Raw genomic sequence first — 20,217 nt, 5'->3', positions numbered from 1 at the left:
AATGATCATATAAGAATATAAAGAAGGATTGAGTGTATTTCAGTGTAACCTAAATAATAAATACTGGAGTGGTTTCTCTTCGTTATACCAATTTTGTTATCGTGCATGAAATATTTCCCCCTGGGGATCAATAAATGTACCTTCAATCTAATTGTGCATAAAGTAAAACAATCAAACGGGAATGTGCTGAGATCCGATGAGGTCAAAATTACTTTTATTAGAAAGGTTAGTGAAGTAGCTATATCAGGCAAGACATAAAAAACTGTTGCAGCATTCAACTCTTAGTAATTCTGTCAACATCACATGTTCTACTCCATTACTGCCATTTCAATTTCTCCTTTTAACAGCTCAATTTATTTTGACAGTCAATTACAAATGGTTTTCATACAAAAAAAGTATTGTTATGCTCCCACTTAAATGTTTAAAATTAATACTGTAATATTTTGGTCAAAAAGTAAATTGATCGATCTCACCTGCATAGAAGTCCATTTCTTTTTTCTTGTCTGTCATCTACAAAAAAGCACTCGTAAACCTTCCCCCTCTTGGAATGTGTTCATAACACTGATATCATTGTTAATTGCTAAAAAAAATAATCTCATCACTTACTCTACTAATACCACTATCAGCTATACAGTATCTGCATACAGTATCACAGAACATCCACATATTTATAAATCCAAATTTGTTTTATATTAGTCTGATGTAAAGACAACATGAACTATCCTCCTCTTTCATCTATGACATAAGACATGGAAGGACAGTGGTCCATTCTCACTTTGACTTTTTAGTCAATTGTACTTTGCAGTAGAAATGAACTGGTCAAATCAGGGTCCTCTCAGAAAACCCACCCCCAAAATCCTGTGCTTTGAATTAGGTCATCCTCTGATTGGTTTAAGGTGATCCCATCACTGACAACTTAGTTTTGAATAATGCTTCTCATTACAGACATACAGACACAGTTTCAATAAGGATAAATGCCAGACTGATACTTGAAGTTGAATATAATGGTGAACACAGCAATTAGGCTGGTTCCACCAGGCTAACTTTACAGAGCATCCCAAAAACATAGAGTTTAAATCAAGACAAGTCTCTCTTCTGCCAATTAAGGTATGTGGTTCTGCCATTATTGAAGGTGATCTTGTTAAATTATTATTAAAGCTGGTTGCTTGATGAGGTACTGATTGGACTCAGAAGAGCAGGTTGACATCCATGTCCTCTGCAGAGGGGTAAAATGGAAAATCACAGAGTTTACAATGCAGGGTCATACTATCAAACATGTGTGAAAGCACATGACCATGGTCCTTCTGTAAGCTACAGTAACGCAGCATTCATTCATTCACATCTAACTACTACAACTATCACAACATTGGCAATATCATGTCAAGCCTCATTCTTTGGTCATTGAATTGCTTTCACTTTGTATAAGACTGCACACTCTTACCATCCTTGATGCCGAAGCAGTGGGCCCACTCCCTGAAGGACACCTGTTTGTCTTTGTCTGCATCACACTCCTGGAAGAAGCGGGAGGTACAATGCTCCATGGGGACCAATGGGACCCTCAGGGGGGCCAGCTCAGAGTGGGACAGGAACCTGGATAGGAACACCAGTGTCATTTTCATAAGCCTATGCAATGGAAAACGTTTTGAAACATTTTGGAACAGAAAACTAAAATAAGCGTCTCCCGTTCTTCAAGTAGAGCTTCCCTGTTTCACTCCGTTTTATTCCATTGGGGGTTGAGTATGGGGAGTCTGACCCAAAACTAGAAACGGTTCACACACAGTCTGAACTAGATTTACCCAAATGGACTAATTCCAGTAATATCCCAGCTGTGCTTCCACTTTTGTTTCCCACTCTATGGGCCTTTAAGGTAAACTCAAATGTGAAAGGTTCAGTGAAACTGATTCTTAATCACATATTAGATTCAGACCCACCATGTATCTGATTCACAAGTAATCTGAATCAGATTCACCAACATTACAATGAGAGCCATAATCAGAATGTCTTGTGAAGATGAACAAGTGAAGCTATTCACTCTTGAATCATATCAAAGACATATAACAACACTTCTTCAATATTATTTATGACTGTATCACTACTTGCTGATTTGACTGCAGGTATGACATCATCCATGATGTCTTACTGGCCTACTGCACTAGGCGTGTAACTTTTTACAGAAGCTCATTAGCATTTCAATGAAAGCTTGACGTAACCAAGAGCAGGTTCTTTTTTATGATTATGACAACAACAACAACAACAACAACAAAAAAGAATCTTTCTCCTAGAGTACTGTACCTGTCAGAAGGGTGCTGGTCCATCTGAGCGAACTGCCAGTGCACGGGATAGATGTACATGTTGTAGTTCTTCTCGAAGTCCTGGGCCAGCAACTCAATGGGGTGGTCGCCGGCATGGAGGCGCCTCTCACTCTCGTGGATCTTTCTCACCTGGGAGATTATTTATGGTCACACATGAATAATACAATTGTATTGCATTGAATATGAATATGTGCTAACAAGATCCCAATTTGAAAATCAATTGTAAGGCACTGGTGGTTTTGGGGCTTTGAGATGTATACTATTAATCACTAAGAATGCATTTGGTTAAACTTCATAAAGCGCCTTTATATGAATATGAATTATTTTGAAAATACAAATAATGGAACTATCAATGAACTACTTCTAACCCCTTTATTGATGGTATGTCTAATGTAAAGCGTTACCCGCGTATTTTAAGCTTAAAGTTAAGGGTGTCCATATAAGGTTGTTTTTTTCTCAAATTTATTTAAAAAGAGAGAAGATATTTACTCACTCTGATGCGTTGCTTGGGGGTGAGGAAGCCAGGGTACATGGAGTCATGTTCATAGAGCTGCAGCAAGACGTTCTTCAGCCAGTCGCGCATACGCAGAGGAAACTGGACCAGTTCGCCATTCATACACGGTGCTATGACTAACAGAGAGAGCAAGGTAGTGGAAGAAAGAGAGGAGGGGGAGAGGCAAGGTAAGATGAGATAATTAAATAGAGAGTGAGAAACAGACGAGAATGAGAAATAAAACGAAAGGGAGAGGAAGAAATTGAAAAAAAATGTGTTATACTGTAGTTATTTCAGATTGGATACTGTATTGGTCAGAAACTGTAGAGGTGGTCTGGTTATAGCTGTCTTACATTTGCAGGGTCCAGTGTAGTCCAGGTGAAGTCTATGGCCTCTCTTGCTGCCTTCCAGGTTGCACTTAGTGGCAAAGAGCTCACAGGATGTGTCGTAGGTGACATTGTTAGTTCCACATACCTGCATGAAAGATACATTACTTCATGTGTTATGGATTTAACAAATGAAATGCTTCAGCTAAAGATATTGTAGTAATCCTGCTCTTGGTAAGAAACTAAGCATCAAAGAGTTCCGATCGAGTTAACTCTATTGGGACTGAGGCTAGTGCACCTGTCTTACGAACAGAGGCCTGCAGATACAATTCTAGCCAAAACCAACAGCTTCCCAACGTTGTTAGAATATCATGTCAGGGTTGTACCTACCATTGCCAGATTCTTGGCAAATTTCCTTCAAGTTTCCTCGAACTACAGATGTAGGATCAGAAAACCTACCCAGATCCTAACTTTTATAGCGGCATAGTTCTGTGGTACCGATCTTATCAATTTCTATTGCCCACAGTTCCTGTCCCTAATAGCAACTTTTCCCAAATGTGTTTAAAGGAATTCCTTTCATATTGTTTATGTTTATTGGACAGGATAGAAAGAAAGGAAGGAGTAGAGAGAGAAAGTGCTAGAGCAGTGGGTCGGATTCAACCCATGCTCGCAGCATCCAGAGGCAACGATTTAAAACTCTGAACCTCCCCCAGGCCACCCCAATGACCACTGTTCCTACTCACATGGTCATAGTCAGTGACACTCTGTGGGCAGGCAGAAGGCTCCCGACACACGCACATAGGCTTCTTCTCCTCGTTGAGTTTGCAGGTCTTTCCACGTTTACAACGGAAGTTCTCACAAGGGTCTAAAAGAGAAGAAAAAAATTGCCTAAACACACTCATGCCCTAGAATTTTATATCAGTGGAGCATTGATGTGAAAACACTGTTGTTTCTTTTCTGCTACGTTCACTAAGTTATTGCATTTATACTTTGTTCATGTGTTATTAATGTTTTAATCAAGCCTTAATCATGATTAACAAGTATGTACTTTCCAGTGGTTATAGATGTCAATGGAAACACCAGCACTACCCCCACAGCCATTACCCCCTGCATTCCATTGCCATTTGAGTTTGTACAGTGCTCGAATTCAACATGAGCTCTCTCATTGAACCCTTAATCCAGCGGAGGTGAGGGGGGGTTGTTTTGGTAGCGTCGGTGAATTGGAGTGGCACTATTCTTCTGGGAGTGTTAGTGAAAGGGCCCAGTCAGCAGATTCCTAGTGTGTGTGTGTGTGTGTGTGTGTGTGTGTGTGTGTGTGTGTGTGTGTGTGTGTGTGTGTGTGTGTGTGTGTGTGTGTGTGTGTGGCGTGTGCGTGTGCGTGCGTGCTTGCCTTACTGAGATTGACACTTACCGGCAGCGGAGGCTTGGGGTTTGTATAGGCTTGCCGCCAAAGAGGGCCTGGCGCTGGGGTAGAGGTCCACTGTCGCCCTGATCTGGACCGGGTTCATTCCCACCAGAGGAGCCTGGGTAGGAAACAGAAGGTGAAATCACAATAGAGGTCAACAAACCACCCACAGATGTTAATAGATAAGATGTGGGCAGCATTTTAATTGACACCCTATTTCCTATACTGTATAGTACATTCATTTTGGGAAGCTCTGAGAATAGAGTAGATCCATCCATGGACCATCGGTTTAATTTCAAATAGGTCACTCACAGAAAAGGGCCTAGCTTTATATAGGGGTTACATGGTTCAATGTAGGTTGAAGTTTTATGATGACATTGCATTATAGCTAATGGGCGATATGTGATAAGTGTTACCCATTTCCCTGCTCTTCTCCGCTTGGGCTTGTAGACAGCATTGTCAGTGGTGCGGTAGTGCTCCTTCTCCCCCTCATCCCCCTGGTGGTCTGGGACTCCCTCTCCTGGCGGTGCCTCATCCCTCTGTGGGGGGTGCTTCCTCACCCTCTGGTTCTTCCTCTGCTTCCTAGCTTTGCCTAGGGTGTGACTGGCTCTCTCGTTTATGTTCTTCTCCTCCTTCTCTTCTCCCCCTTCTACAGCAAGACGTGTCCCATCAAGATCCACACTGTTCTTTGTCTCTTGGAGTTCAGCGTCCGTGTCTCCGTCTTTTTTATTGTTCCCCTTTTCTTGGGAATCGTCCTTGGAACCTTTCTCCTGGTCCTTGCTTCCCTCAGGGAGTTTGTACTGGCCGAGCACTTCCTGGCTCTCAGAGGCCTCGGTGTCTTGTATGTCCTGCTGGGACTCATAGTCATCAGTGGCAGTGGGGATTTCGTCTTCCTTGCTAACTTGTTCTTCTTTCTCCTCCACCTTTGCCTCCTCTTCCTTATTTAAGAGGAGCTGGGCATCTTCGGCAAGGGGTTTCCCTTCCTCAAGCTCGGTTTCCAGGGGCTGTGTGTTGTCACTATCGCCTGCGTAGTCCAGATCCTCTGGAATCTCCGGCTCGGTGTTGCTGTACGTCTCTTCGACTTCAGCCTCTTGCTTTACTCCTCGGTCCCCGACCACAGGTTCCTCCTCTTCCTCTCCCTTCTCCTCATCCTCAACTGACTCCTCCTCATCCGCCATCGCCTCCACCTTTTCTGCCTCTTTCTCTGCCTCCACATCCACCTCCTCCTCCACCTCTACCACCTCCTGATCCTCCTCCTCCTTTTCCAAGTCTCCCTCCGCTTCTTCTCCCTCCTCCTCTTCAGACTGTGTCTCCTCAGACTCGATCTTTCCCTCCTCCTCTTCTTCCTCCTCCTCCTCTTCCACCTCTTCTTCCTCTGACTCCCCCTGGAGGAGGTCCACCAGTGCCTTATCGCTCAGCAGGACAGGTGTGCTCCTCTCACCACTGTCAGACACCTCGAACACCCCTTCCTCATTGGAGGGACCCAGATTAACATTAGCATTGTCCTCGTAGCTCATGTCCTCGTCTTCCTGCTCCTGACTGCTAGACTCAAAGGTCATGAAAGTCGGCAAGACCTCCCCCTCATTGGCCTCATCTGGAACAATGTCCTTTAACAGGAAGGGAAGTGTAAAAAGTCAATACAATTAAAAATGAAAGGTTTCTGGAAAAACGTTTTCTAAATATAACAAAAGATATAGCCTCTGGACAAACTTTTGCCATAAATGAAATAATAATACAACAATGAAAGGTAAAGTTTCTGGAGAATCCTTGTCAATGTGTTCTGTTTTTAAAGAGATTTATTTAAAATACAGGAGTTGGATGCACTTTACCTTCTCTTTAGCTGTGTGTGAGGACTTGGATAAAGCTTGATGTTTGTCGTGAGGTTTGCCTTTGACCTTGGGAATAGCAAGGAATTATTGATAAAATATCATTAGACTTGTGGTTATTCATTTATTTTATTAAAAAGCTGTTTCGAAAAGCAAGAGTGGATTTATCAGTACTTACAGACACAGCAAATGCTGAGGCCAATAGGCAAAGGAATAGTAAACGATTCTTCATACCTATAATGACAACAAATTAAATGGCATATATTATTTATTAGTATTTATAATTGAGTATAAAGTTTAAAGGACCAGAGCAGGCAAATTATTTTTTTCCTTCGTTTTGTATCATATTGAATACCACGAGTGGGACTTTTTATTGCTCAATCAAATTTGAGATGATTTAATATTTTTCCATAGGCCTAACGGACACATGCTCAAACTTGTGCACTTTTAATAGACTGAAATTATCGAGATATCAAAGTGTCACCAACAAAAACTTAAACAGCAGGCTGGGCAATCATTTTTCACATGCAAATAGCCATTTTTCGGGAAGTGCTCAAGGCATGTCATTCCATGACAGCAGTATTTATTTTTCAACAATGTTTTGAAGCAAAAATATAAACAACAGAGTAGGCAAATAAGTCCTTAGATTTTGGCTTATGTTCAGGTAAAACTATTTATCTAATCAATATTTCCAAGTCATATGCTTGAAGATAAAGGGTATTTAATCAACTGAAACTATTAGAAATCTGACAGATTTTGTTTTTTAATATAAAGATAGAGCCTAATCGTATTATTATCTGTATTGAAGTAGAAAGCAATGGGTTAGAAACATACCTAGCCCATAAAGTCAATTGCAACATACATTTATGGCCAGCTAAACTCTAACATTGACTGACCCTGCAATAGGTGTCGTTCAATTGGTAATATTCCTTTGTGTCTTCTACTAATGCCTCTTAATAGGAAAGTAATCAGATTATGTTACTGAGTTTTGGTAATCCAAAAGTTACGTTACTGATACACTTTTGGACAGGTAATTAGTAACTTTAATGGATTGCATTTAGAAAGTAACCTACCAAACCATGTCAGTTCAACACAACTATGGAAAATTGAAATCCCGCCCCAAGCCGGCCCCAATGGATACCAACTGAAATGGCCCATGGCAGACCACCCAGACCTCCACCCGCAAGATAGTCTTGGTATTGTGCACACCTTCTCCTGTCCCAGCTGTAAGCACACTGTGGGATACACTGGGAGCAGTGACATCCAAGCTATAAAAAAATGTGTGGTGATGCCCAACTTGCCGCAGCGCAAATATCCCCTACAGTCAATCATTTAAATAATGCCCAAGACGCTGCCAGGCCCATGGTCGAGTGGGCACATACACCGCTAAGTAACCCTTATCACTTGCTGCTGTATGCCAGGGAGAAAACCTCCACAAGTCAGTAGGAGAGACGCTGCTTAGAGAGCGCCCTGCTACGAGCTGGATTAGCTAAACAGACAAAAAGCTGGTCACATAACCAGATATCTCGGGTCCACTCAAAGGGCATGCATAAAGCTAGTACTGGACACAGAGCATGAAACCTCTGTTGCTCTTCAGAAGCAAAAGGAGGAGGTGAAAAGGGAAAATAGCTCAAAGGCTAAAGACGTGTAGGTCATAACCATGAAGGCCGCATTAGGACACAACGTCACCTTAGAGTCGCCAGGGGTGAACTGAGTACAGGAACCATGTACAGATAAGGTGTGGAGGCCCGCAACACATTTAGCCGAGGCCAAAGCCATAAGCAGAGAGCTCTTGTAGGAGAGGATCTTCAGATCCACCAACTCCAGAGGCTCAAAGCGGGCACAATGCCTCCAAAACCAGAGCTAAATCCCATGTGGGCGCAATAGGTACAGCAGGGTCCAAGACCACTGGAGCGCAATAGTTCCCAAAGGGGCACTCAGGTCCCTCAGCGAGAAGAACCGACAACACTGCGAGTTTTCTTGCGATGCGTAAAGATCTAGGTCGGCCCTGCCTAACCTTTGCCATATCTGGGCAACCAACCAGGGGTGTAGCCTCCACTAAACAGCCCAACAAATGTGGGAGGAGGCGCCTGAACCCTCAGAAGCTCCAGGTAATTGATATGTCGGGCACTCTGTCCCACCGTCCATACCCCCAAATCGAGTAACCGTCGCACAGCGCACCCCACACTTGGGGGAACACGTCTGTCATGACCAACAGAATAACACCTGTCCCATGAGCACCCCTTGCGACAGTACCGGAGGGTCTCCCCACTGGGCCAGTGCCAGCAGACCTGTCGGGGACCTTGATGCATCCAAGAGAGTGGCTACCACCCAGCGCTGGAAAGGCAGCATCAATAATAATCCCAGGGCCCTGCATTAAAGACCAAAATTTGTTAAAGAAAATTGTGATAACTAAAAAAATATACCAGTTTCATTTAAGGACAAAAAAATTGCCAGCTGTGCCATACATATTGCAAAATAAACTCAGCAAAAAAGAAACGTCCTCTGACTGTATACTGCGTTTATTTTCAGCAAACTTAACATGTGTAAATACTTGTATGAACATAACAAGATTCAACAACTGAGACATAAACTAAACAAGTTCCACAGACATGAGACTAACAGAAATTTAATAATGTGTCCCTGAACAAAGGGGGGGGGGGGGGGCAAAATAAAAAGTAACAATCAGTATCTGGTGTGGCCACCAGCTGTATTAAGTACTGCAGTGCATCTCTTCCTCATGGACTACACCAGATGTGCAAGTTCTTGCTGTGAGATGTTACCCCACTCTTCCACCAAGGCACCTGCAAGTTCCCGGACATTTCTGGGGGGAATGGCCCTAGCCCTCACCCTCCAATCCAACAGGTCCCAGACGTGCTCAATTGAATTGAGATCTGGGCTCTTCGCTGGCCGTGGCAGAACACTGACATTCCTGTCTTTCACGAAATCACGCACAGAAAGAGCAGTATGGCTGTTGGCATTGTCATGCTGGAGGGTCATGTCAGGATGAGCCTGCAGGAAGGCTACCACATGAGGGAGGAGGTCTTCCCTGTAATGGCACAGCATTGAGATTGCGGGCAGAGACAACAAGCTCAGTCCGATGATGCTGTGACACACCGCCCCAGACCATGACGGACCCTCCACCTCCAAATCGATCCTGCTCCAGAGTACAGGCCTCGGTGTAATGCTCATTCCTTTGACGATAAACGCGAATCCGACCATCACCCCTGATGAGACAAAACTGTGACTCGTCAGTGAAGAGCACTTTTTGCCAGTCCTGTCTGGTCCAGCGACGATGGGTTTGTGCCCATAGGAAACGTTGTTGTCGATGATGTCTGGTGAGGACCTGCTTTACAACAGGCCTACAAGCCCTCAGTCCAGCCTCTCTCAGCCTATTGTGGACAGTCTGAGCACTAATGGAGGGATTGTGCATTCCTGGTGTAACTTGGGCAGTTGTTGTTGCCATCATGTACCTGTCCCGCAGGTGTGATGTTCGGATGTACCGATCCTGTGCAGGTGTTGTTACACGTGGTCTGCCACTGCGAGGACGATCAGTTGTCCGTCCTGACTCCCTGTAGCTCTGTCTTAGACTTCTCACAGTACGGACATTGCAATTTATTGCCCTGGCCACATCTGCAGTCATCATGCCTCCTTGCAGCATGCCTAAGGCACGTTCACGCAGATGAGCAGGGACCCTGGGTTGCTGAGTTTAGTTGGAAAGAGATTTTCGATGTACCGATTCCATGGCACGTGGTTTATGAACTGACATGCAAAAATGACGCCGGATTCAAAACGTTTCATTTTTTAATTTAAATTATTATACAAAATTCTTGCAACCAAAATAATGTTATATACAGTATATGGGGGATACAACCTTTCCAGCTCTGCAGATTTTGCTGCAAACAGACAGAGTCATTAGATCATTTTGGTACTGTCCATATGTAGCTTGTTTTTGGTCACAGGTCCAGCAATGGCTGAAGAATTGCAACATTTACCTGGAACTAACGCTGTAGATAGCAATACTGGGTGATTTGAAAAGTCATAGCCAATTGATCAATAATATAATAATACTTTTAGCAAAAAGGTTTATATTTCATTTACAATCTGTAGAAACTATAAGCATAGAAAGGTTCAGAACGTTTGAAAAGCATCACAGCACAGCTGAAAAATATTTGGCAAAAATAAATCCAATATGAATGCTGTTAAGAGATAGATGGGAGGAATGGAGGTGAAGGTTGGGACTAATAACAACAATATAACATTTTAAAATATACTGTGTCTGTAAAATGTATATCAGTTCAGAACTTTTTTGAAACAGCACAGTTAAAAAATATATGACAAATATAAATCAAACTGGATGGACATCAGAAAAAGATGGGAGAAGTTGAGGGTACAGGAAGGACAAGACTAAAAACAAACAAACTATAACTATTGTAAAACAGATTGTGTCCGTAGAATGTATATAGTGTGTGTAAGTTGCAAGTAGAAGCCTACATGTTGTTGTTCATTAGTTTACTCCAATTAGGGGAGGGGTGGTAGGGTTAGCTGAAAATAATAAAGGAAAATGTATTTTTAAAAGATATGTATATATATATATATATATATATATATATGTGTGTGTGTGTGTGTGTGTGTGTGTGTGTGTGTGTGTGTGTGTGTGTGTGTGTGTGTGTGTGTGTGTGTGTGTGTGTGTGTGTGTATTTATATTTATGTATGTAAAGTACCGGTGAAAAGTTTGGACACACCTACTTATTCAAGGATTTTTCTTTATTTTGACTATGTTCTACATTGTAGAGTAATAGTGAAGACATCAAAACTATGAAATAACACATGGAATCATGCAGTAACCAAAAACGTGTTAAACAAATATTTTATATTTGAGATTCTTCAAAGTAGCTACCCTTTGCCTTGATGACAGCTTTACACACTCATGGCATTACGGTCAGTGCAGTTGCCATACAGCTCGACAGGATGCTCTCAGTTATGCATCTGTATAAGTTTGTCAGGGTTTTAGGTGCCAAGCCATATTTCTTCAGCCTCCTGAGGTTGGAGAGGCGCTGTTGCGCCTTCTTCACCACACTGTGTGTGTGGATGGACCATTTCAGATCGTCAGTGATGTGTACACCAAGGAACTTGAAGCTTTCCATCTGCTCCACTGTGGTCCCGTCAATGTGGCTAGGGGCGTGCACCCTATCAGCTCCTTTGTTTTGTCGACATTGAGTGAGAGGTTATTTTCCTGACACCACACTCCCAAGGCCTTCACCTCCTCTCTGTAGGCTGTTTTGTCATTGTTGGTAATCAGGCCTATTACTGTTATGTTGTCTGCAAACTTGATGATTGAGTTGGAGGCGTGTGGCCACGCAGTCATGGGTGAACAGGGAGTACAGGAGGGGGCTGAGCACACACCCTTGTGGGGTGTTTAGGATCAGCGAAGTGGAGGTGTTGTTTCCTACCTTCACCACCTGGGGGCAGCCCGTCAGGAAGTCCAGGACCTAGTTGTACAGGGCGGGGTTCAGACCCAGAGCCCTGAGCTTAATGATGAGCTTGGAGGGTACTATGGTGTTGAATAGTGAGCTATAGTCAATGAACAGCATTCGTACATAAGTATTCCTCTTGTCCAGATGGGATAGGGGAGTGTGCAGTGCGATGGCGATTGCATCGTCTGTGGATTACATTTACATTACATTTTAGTCATTTAGCAGACGCTCTTATCCAGAGCGACTTACAGTAGTGAATTCATACATTTCATTTCATGCATTTAAAAAAAAATAAAAAAAATTGTACTGGGCCCCCGTGGGAAATCGAACCCACAACCCTGGCGTTGCACACACCATGCTGGCGTTGCAAACACCATGCTCTACCAACTGAGCCACAGGGAACTACTGAGCCACAGGGAAGGCCTGTGGAACATGGCAAATATTGGTTCATTTTGTCATTCTCTCCTTTTCACAGGTAACCTGATACATTAAACAGATGTGTGGGATGTCATACAGGCTGTAGGCTGTCTCCAATTTATTAAATGTGCAATTTGGCTAGATGGGGAATTTGGAAACTATTGACCCACTACATTTATATGACACAGCAGGTGTTTGTTGTCGTTTGGTGTGACGTCATTACGTCCAACTGTTTGTTGCTATCGACTCACCCTAGCAGGCAACTGTCGCATCTATATTCTACGCGAATTTAACCTTTTATTTAACTAGGCAAGTCAATTAAGAACAAATTCTTTATTTACAATGACGGCCAAACCCGGACGACGCTGGGCCAATTGTGCGTCGCCCTATGGGACTCCAAATCACGGCCGGTTGTGTTACAGCCTGGATTCGAACCAGGGTGACTGTAGTGACGCTTCTAGCACAGGAGATGCAGTGCCTTAGACCGCTGCGCCACTCGGGATACCAACGTCGACAAGAATTCACTGGATAAATGAATGGAAACATAGCTAATTACTATATCCATCAACGAGTGATAAGTCATGGTTTAACGTTATTGATAATGGTTGAAAATGATTGTGATCAATAAAAATGTGTAATCTGTGGAGTCTGGACTAATGAACATGCTTGATAGATCAACTCTCCGTAGAAAATCGGTTTATGATCATTGTACAAGCTGGAGGGGGTGTGGGTCTGACCATAGGAGTTGACAAGCCCACACAAACAGATCTGAGAACAGGCTATTCTGGCATCCAGGAGGTTCTGACAGACCTGGCAGAGACAGGAGGAAGGGCGATGATTCGTGGCCTGGCTGTAAGGACCAGCTCTCCCAGGAAGGCCTCCACAATCAGGTTCTGTAAGGTGTTGAGGAGAACCTCCTCTGTCACGTCACAGAACTCTGGCAACCTGCGGATGGTCTCCTGAATGCTGAACTGATGCTCTCGCTTCACTGTTGGCTTCGGGGTCTGTGGCTGTTGCTTTGTTACCTCTGTTACCCCAGCACTGTACAGACTGCCCCCCATGAGGAGCTGAGGAGTAGGGGGGTAAGGTGGATGGGCCTCCCTGGTCCCAGGATAGGGCATGGAGGTACCAGGATAGGGCGAAGCAGCCCCAGGGAGAGGTGTGGTAGGGGAGTAAGCAGTCTGTCTCAGCTGGGTGAAGTAAGGCACGGGTTCAGCCACACCGTTCACCAGAGAGTGGTGGAAGCGAGGGTCGTCCAGGAGGCTCCTGAATATAGAGGTGAGCGTGTGGGTAATGATGTCTCTCTCTGGTCCGTGGCTGAGAGGGGGCATGTCTACAGATGGAGGTCTGCTCTGACGGGATTCACAACGGGTCACATTGGGCCGGGCCGACCTGTTGATGTGGTGTGTGCTGAGCAGGGAGGGGAAGAAGGTCTGGAACTCTAGGAGGGAGTGTGAGCGGGCGGTGACCCCCAGGTGTAGCAGGGTGGGGCAGTGCGGTTCAAGTCTCCTCCATACCTGGCTAGCCTCTCTCTGGGCCCTCCGCTCAGCACGACTGGGCCTGGTACACATACCCCCCACCACGGCACTGCTGCTGCTGCTATGGATAGGAGGCAGAGTCTTGTACTTCCTGACTACAGGTCCAGGCTTCTGTGGGGAAGGTACAACCTCCTTAGTGTTGCTCTCCTTTGTTTGATTCTGTGTATGACCCTGGGGGTAGCTGGTCTGACTCGGTGTATGACCCTGGGGGTAGCTGGTCTGACTCGGTGTATGACCCTGGGGGTAGCTGGTCTGATTCTGTGTATGACCCTGGGGGTAGCTGGTCTGATTCTGTGTATGACCCTGGGGGTAGCTGGTCTGACTCGGTGTATGACCCTGGGGGTAGCTGGTCTGACTCGGCTGCAGGTCTTTCTCAGTCAGGGTAAACTCGTTCATCTGTCTGTCTCTCTCCAGCTCCCACTGCTGTAGATCCTGATCGTACTGAGATAGAGCTTCCTCCAGGGTCACCTCACAGATGATGTCTAGCTGGTAGAAGCTGGGGCTGCCAGAGGCCTGGAGAGTCAGGATACAGAGAGAACTCTCCCCTGGAGACAGAGTACCATTCTCTGGGTAGATCTGGACTGACTGGTCAGTCAGGTTCCAGGTGTAGAGGACTCTGTCACTGTGGGAGACATTCGTCAGGAACAGGACCCGTGTGGAGCGACAGCAGACTGGGATGTCCCCAAGAGACAATCTCTCCTCTGACAGGAACAGCACCTGGTTGGGCAGGGCCATCCTCTGTGTGCTGGGGACAGACATGTAGGCATCATGAAGCTGTACTGGTGCCGACTCTCCCAGCACACTGTTATCAAACCCACAGCCTTCAAACGTCAACAGCATAGTGTCTCCCTCCAGCACATGGATAGAGATGTCCACACTGTAAGTCTTTGCCTCCAGGGGGGAGAGGACCCACTCCAGCAGGGCTGTCCTGCCAGGCTTCACCTCTCCCTGGGGGTTGAGACACTGCAGCACGGGGTGACCAAAGTTATCAGCCGTCAGCTGCTCAAGGGGCTCTGTGTCCACACGGTACCTCAGAGGGATAGCCCCTCCGTTGTACAGCTCATACACCTGTTTAGGTGGACTGAACCCCCCGATTGCCACTGGGGCGAAGACGTGCTTGGTGGAGGTGAAGTGGAGGTAGTGCCTGTCTCTCTCCACCGTCACTCCCATGAAGTTCAACAGAATCTCTCTGCCGTGAGATAGCTTGAACAGGACTGGGAGACGGTCAGTACCAGCAAAGTCATGTCTGTAGCTAAATGTCACTGCCTTCTGCTGTCCTGGATGTAGTTTACCAGAGCGGGGTGTTATATTAAACAGCCTGTTATCCTGCACCTTCATATGGTGGAGCTCTGTAGTGCTGAACTCCCCAGTCTCAGCCCAGTACTCAAGCTCTATCTGCTGGTCTTCTGGGAACAGGAACGACCACTCGACAGGGATGCTCCCAGTGTTCTCAAACATCAGCAGCACATTTATTTATTATTTATTGGGGCGGTAAGCAAATTGGAGTGGGTCTAGGGTGTCAGGTAAAGTACAGGTGATATGATCCTTAACTAGCCTCTCAAAACACATCATGATGACAGAAGTGATTGTGACAGGGCGATAGTCATAAAGTTCAGTTACCTTTGCTTTCTTGGGTACAGGAACAATGGTGGACATCTTGAAGCGAGTGGGGACAGCAGACTGGGATAGGGAGAGATTGAATATGTCCGTAAATGCTCTGAGGACGTGGCTAGGGATGCCGCCTGGGACGGCAGCCTTGCGAGGGTTAACACGCTTAAATGTCTTACTCACGTCGACCACAGAGAAGGAGAGCCCACAGTCCTTGGTAGCGGAACGCATCCGTGGCACTGTGTTATTCTCAAAGCAGGCGAGGAAGGTGTTTAGCTTGTCTGGAAGCAAGACGTCGATCTCCCCAACATGGCTGGTTTTCCCTTTGTAGTCCGTGATTGTCTGTAGGCCCTGCCACATGCGTCTCGTTTCTGAGCCGTTGAATTGCGACTCCACTTTGTCTCTATACTGACACTTTGCTTGTTTGATTGCTTACGGAGGGAATAACTCCACTGTTTGTGTTCGTCCATATTCCCAGTCACCTTGCCATGGTTAAATGCAATGGTTCGCGCTTTCCGTTTTGCGCAAATGCTGCTGTCTATCCAATGTTTTTGGTTAGGGTAGGTTTTAATAGTCACAGTGGGTACAACATCTCCTATACACTTCCTGATAAACTCAGTCATCGTATCTGTGTATTCGTCAATGTTATTCTCAGAGGCTACCCGGAACATATCCCAGTCTGTGCGATCAAAACAATCTTGAAGCATGGAATCTGATTGGTCAGAACAGCATTGAATAGTCCTTAGCACGTGTACTTCTTTTTTGAGTTTCTGCCTGTAGGAAGGGAAGAGCAAAATGGAGTCGTGATTTGCCGAAGGGAGGGCAGGGGAGGGTCTTGTAGGCATTTCAAAGCTGAGTATAGCAGTGGTCTAATGTTTTCTCAGAGCGAGGGCTATAGTCAATGTGTTGGTTGAACTTCGGTAGCGTTTTCCACAAATTTGCTTTGTCAAAATCCCCAGCTACAATAAATGTGGCCTCATGATGTGTGGTTTCCAGTTTGCATAAAGTCCAGTAAAGTTCTTTGAGTGCCGTCGTGGTATCGGCTTGAGGGGGAATATACATGGCTGTGATTATAACCAAAGAGAATACTCTTGGGAGATAATACGGTCGGCATTTTATTGTGAGGTATTCCAGGTCAGGAGAACAAAAGGCCTGTATGTTATCACAATCACACCATGAGTGGTTAATCGTGAAACATACACCCCCTCCTTTCTTCTTCCAGGAGAGTTCTTTATTCCTGTCTGCGCGATATACTGAGAACCCAGCTGGCTGTATGGACAAAGACAGTATATGAAACAAAGTATGTTACAATCCCTGATGTCTCTCTGGAAGGAGATTCTCGCCCTGAGCTCATCTACTTTATTATCCAGAGACTGAACATTAGCGAGAAATATACTCGAAAGTGGTGGATGGTGTGCACGCATCCTGAGTCGGACTAGAAGTCCACTCCGAATATCTCTTCTCCGCTAGCTGTGTTTTGGATCAGCCTCTGGGATCAGTTCAATTGCCCTGAGGGGTACAAACAAAGGATCCAATTCGGGAAAGTTGTATTCCTGTCACGCCTAGGCCATAGAGAGGGTTTTATTCTCTATTTTGGTTAGGCCAGGGTGTGACTAGGGTGGGCATTCTATGTTCCTTTTTCTATGTTCTTTATTTTCTATGTTTTGGCAGGGTATGGTTCTCAATCAGGGACAGCTGTCTATCGTTGTCTCTGATTGGACCAGGTTGTCGTCACTCCTTGCCGAAATCCGTAAAAAGAGGCAGGTGGTGCTTGACTGCAGCAATCACAGGGGGCAGGTACAGATTTTTTCTGTGGTGGAGGAAGGTCACTTCTGCGGGGGAGGACAATCACTAGCGTGAGGAGGTGGCTGCCCCTGAATTAAGTCCTCCTCATCAACCAAGAACCCTGCTGAGCCCGCCAGAGTCAACATGTCGTCATCCGAACCTGGGCCCAGTGAGTCACTATGGGAGCTGGCTCACTATCGCCCTGCTGGGAGGCTAGTTCTGCTCTGACCACAGCCCCAAATCCCTCCCCACATCCTGCAACTTGGCAGGTACCGGCATCCATCACAGGAAGGTCGCCAATGTTAACCCCAAGCTTTCTCAAGAATGCTACATGTCTATCCAAGGAGTTTGCATGCAGCCGCTGGCAATGCGCACACAAACTAATTTGAGTGAAGTCCTCCTGAGTGTGTTCCAAGCCGAACAACAGAAATTGTGAGTATTTTTGGGAGAAATAGTATAACCGCAATACTGGAGGCATGGTCGCGAACCCGAGCCCGGCTTAGCCTTCATCGTCTCTGTGAAATTTTTTGCCATCTTACTCATTGCTAAAGCAAATCGAAGAATAACACATTTTTTTGTGACAATAAAACTCTGAGAACAAATACAAACCCCAGCACACAACGTCCATCGGGTGAACATGCTCAACCATGAAGGGACAGTTTAGATGGCACAAAGTCAGATAGTCTCATGTTCCAATGTTATTTTTTTTGTAGAAGCGTGAATTGTTCTTGCTCACATTGAGGTGAAGAGTGAAATAATTTAAGGAATGAATTCGAGCCACAGGGTTATCACCTGTGGAAGGTGGGGCTTTCAGAAAGGCACAGATTTCATTAGCCTTGTCAGGTGTGATTTTAGTTCTTCAATCGAAGTCGCAAAAGTGAGTTGTGATGTGCCGAGAGTACCGACTGAAAGGGAACCCTTCCACTCAGACCACTCCCAAACATTGCTAGCAAAATTCTTGCTTGAGATATCGTTTTTTGCTTCTTTGTTTTGATATTGAGATAAAAACAGCTGTTTTGGGCCTTTAAAGCGGCAAAGTGTGATTAGTACATACATTTTTGTACTTTTATATTATTGTTATATACCCATTGATTCTTGAAGAATATAAGTTATTAATGCCTTGTTTAATTGTCGTACTCCATCAGAACCTAAAATATTATATTTGATATATCTCATGGATGGTCAGTCCTTGCAGTCCTTGCATCCATAGCTCTGTCTATCTACCAGCCCCATCCCTCAGCTGTTTAAAAAATTAGTGGCAGGGTAAACGCTTTGTTATTGTTTGAACTGCAGACTGCCCCTTTAATTATGGGTATAAATGGGCCATTCAAATTATTTTATCATACTCTATATCAAAGACAGACATGAGGTTTGTCCACCTTGGTCTCTGATAAGGGCAATGACAATCCCTTATTATGCAATTCAAAACCAACGGACAAACCATTTCCCCCAACTTTAGAACATTTAAATCTTGAGTCCCTTTAGGGCTCCTGAGTGGTGCAGCGGTCTAAGTCACTACATCTCAGTGCTAGAGGTGTCACTACAGCCCCTGGTTCAATTCCAGGCTGTTTCACAACCGGCAGTGATTGGGAGTCCCATATGGTGGTGTGCAATTGGCCCAGCGTTGTCTGGATTTGGCTGGTGTAGGCCGTCATTGTAAATAAGAATATGTTCTTAAATGACTTGCCAAGTTAAATAAAGCTAAAATACAAAATTAAACACCCTCCCTCTCAGTTACCATAGTGTGAAACTCTCCCTTTAGAGATGCACCGCTCTCTCAAAAAGTCACATTGAGAGTTCAGTGGACACTAAAGCAAACATCAGAAGCTACTAGACAGGAAAGGGAGTCGACTAAGTCCACAAACTTTTTGTCCCTGGGTTTGGAGACAATGTGGGGGGGGGGGGGGGGGGGGATATTGCATGCCAAAAATGATAAATCACTTACCTAATACCTAATGGTATAAATATCAAGTGAATGTTGTCTTTGTCGGTTTTACTAGCTACATAAATTTATGGGATTACTCTTTGGTCAAACTTTGTAGAGTTTTTAAAGTATGAACAAAATGGGTTTTTTTACCCAGTAATTTTATGAAATGCTCTCTAAAGCATGCATGCTAATGTCAAATCTGAGTCATAGACGTCTAAAACATCCATAACATCTAAAACAATCCTGCAGTAGCCCCCTATGCAACACAATGGGGCCAAAAAATATATATCTGAGCAGATTGATTTAGCAGTAAACAAAACACAAAATCACTCTTCTCATATATATCCACCACATCCCCAGTATCAATTTCCTCAATAAGACAATAAATACATTTAAAGGGATTTGTTTTTGTGACAACAAAATGAGTCTTCAAGGAATTTAAAATTATAATTTCAAGTGGATGAGAGAAGAAGAAAAAGTTGTTACCTGATGTTGGCAGCTGCAAAGAGAGGTTTGAGCCTGGGTCACACAGACGCAAACACACAAACACACACAATGTACTATCTCACCCAAGAAAGTGCCCACACTGTCTCTCGCACACTGACGCTTCATCCAGCAACACACACACCATACCTCTCAGGGTCTTTTGTGCCTTCTGTGTCAAGGGAAACAGCGGACAGTGGACTACAGCAGAGGAGACAGTCAACTGAGTATAGCCAAGCAGGGAAGCGAGAGAGAGAGCTTATTCAATCAAACCCGTATTGCGGATGTTTACGCACTAGCTCTTATTTCCTATGGTCAACTAAAATCACCCAAAACGGTTTACAATCACAAGGATGGATGATACACTGATGCGTGAACCACCGGAGGCCGGTGGCCCCTTAAAAGGGGAGGATGGGCTCATAGTAATGTCTGGAATGGAATCAATGGAATGGTATTGGACACATAAAACAGATGGTTGCCATGTGTTTGATACACTACATGACCAAATGTATGTGGACACCTGCTCGTCAAACATCTCATTCCAAAATAATGGGAAATAATATGGAGTTGGTCCCCCGTTTGCTGCTATAACAGCCTCCACTCTTCTGGGAAGGCTTTCC

The 20,217-nt window shown here is 44.7% G+C and overlaps 1 protein-coding gene across 3 annotated transcripts; it reads right to left on the bottom strand.

Moving 5' to 3' along the window:
• Positions 1-184: 184 nt before the first annotated feature.
• Positions 185-19,945, bottom strand: LOC106602739 (uncharacterized). 3 transcript variants are annotated; one of them, XM_014195567.3, is made up of 11 exons: positions 19,748-19,945; positions 6,541-6,596; positions 6,366-6,431; positions 4,953-6,143; positions 4,543-4,654; positions 3,875-3,996; positions 3,159-3,279; positions 2,806-2,942; positions 2,293-2,441; positions 1,442-1,590; positions 185-1,216 (listed from the first exon to the last, which is right to left on the bottom strand). In XM_014195567.3, exons 2-11 carry the CDS (start codon positions 6,592-6,594, stop codon positions 1,188-1,190), a joined length of 2,130 nt encoding a protein of 709 aa, XP_014051042.1. In that variant the 5' UTR covers positions 6,595-6,596; positions 19,748-19,945; the 3' UTR covers positions 185-1,187. The 3 variants fall into 3 exon arrangements, with proteins under 3 accessions (XP_014051042.1, XP_014051041.1, XP_014051043.1); XM_014195566.3 differs by having other exon boundaries at positions 19,684-19,763; XM_014195568.3 differs by lacking the exon at positions 19,748-19,945 and adding an exon at positions 19,601-19,739.
• Between the last annotated feature and the right edge of the window lie 272 nt (positions 19,946-20,217).

Source organism: Salmo salar, chromosome 04, assembly GCF_965601325.2.
Source record: "Salmo salar chromosome 04, fSalSal1, whole genome shotgun sequence".
In the NCBI taxonomy this organism is placed as follows: Eukaryota; Metazoa; Chordata; class Actinopteri; order Salmoniformes; family Salmonidae; genus Salmo; species Salmo salar.
Note: the sequence above shows the minus strand (reverse complement) of the source record. Positions and strands in the feature narration are given on the sequence as shown.

Excerpts from the sequence above, each read along its gene's own strand:
- LOC106602739 (XM_014195566.3), bottom strand. The coding sequence starts at position 19,726 with ATGAAGCGTCAGTGTGCGAGAGACAGTGTGGGCACTTTCTTGG. Across the intron at positions 6,597-19,683 it reads CAGTGTGGGCACTTTCTTGG|GTATGAAGAATCGTTTACTA; the intron begins GTGAGATAGTAC and ends TTGTCATTATAG. Across the intron at positions 6,144-6,365 it reads CACACACAGCTAAAGAGAAG|GACATTGTTCCAGATGAGGC; the intron begins GTAAAGTGCATC and ends TTCCTGTTAAAG.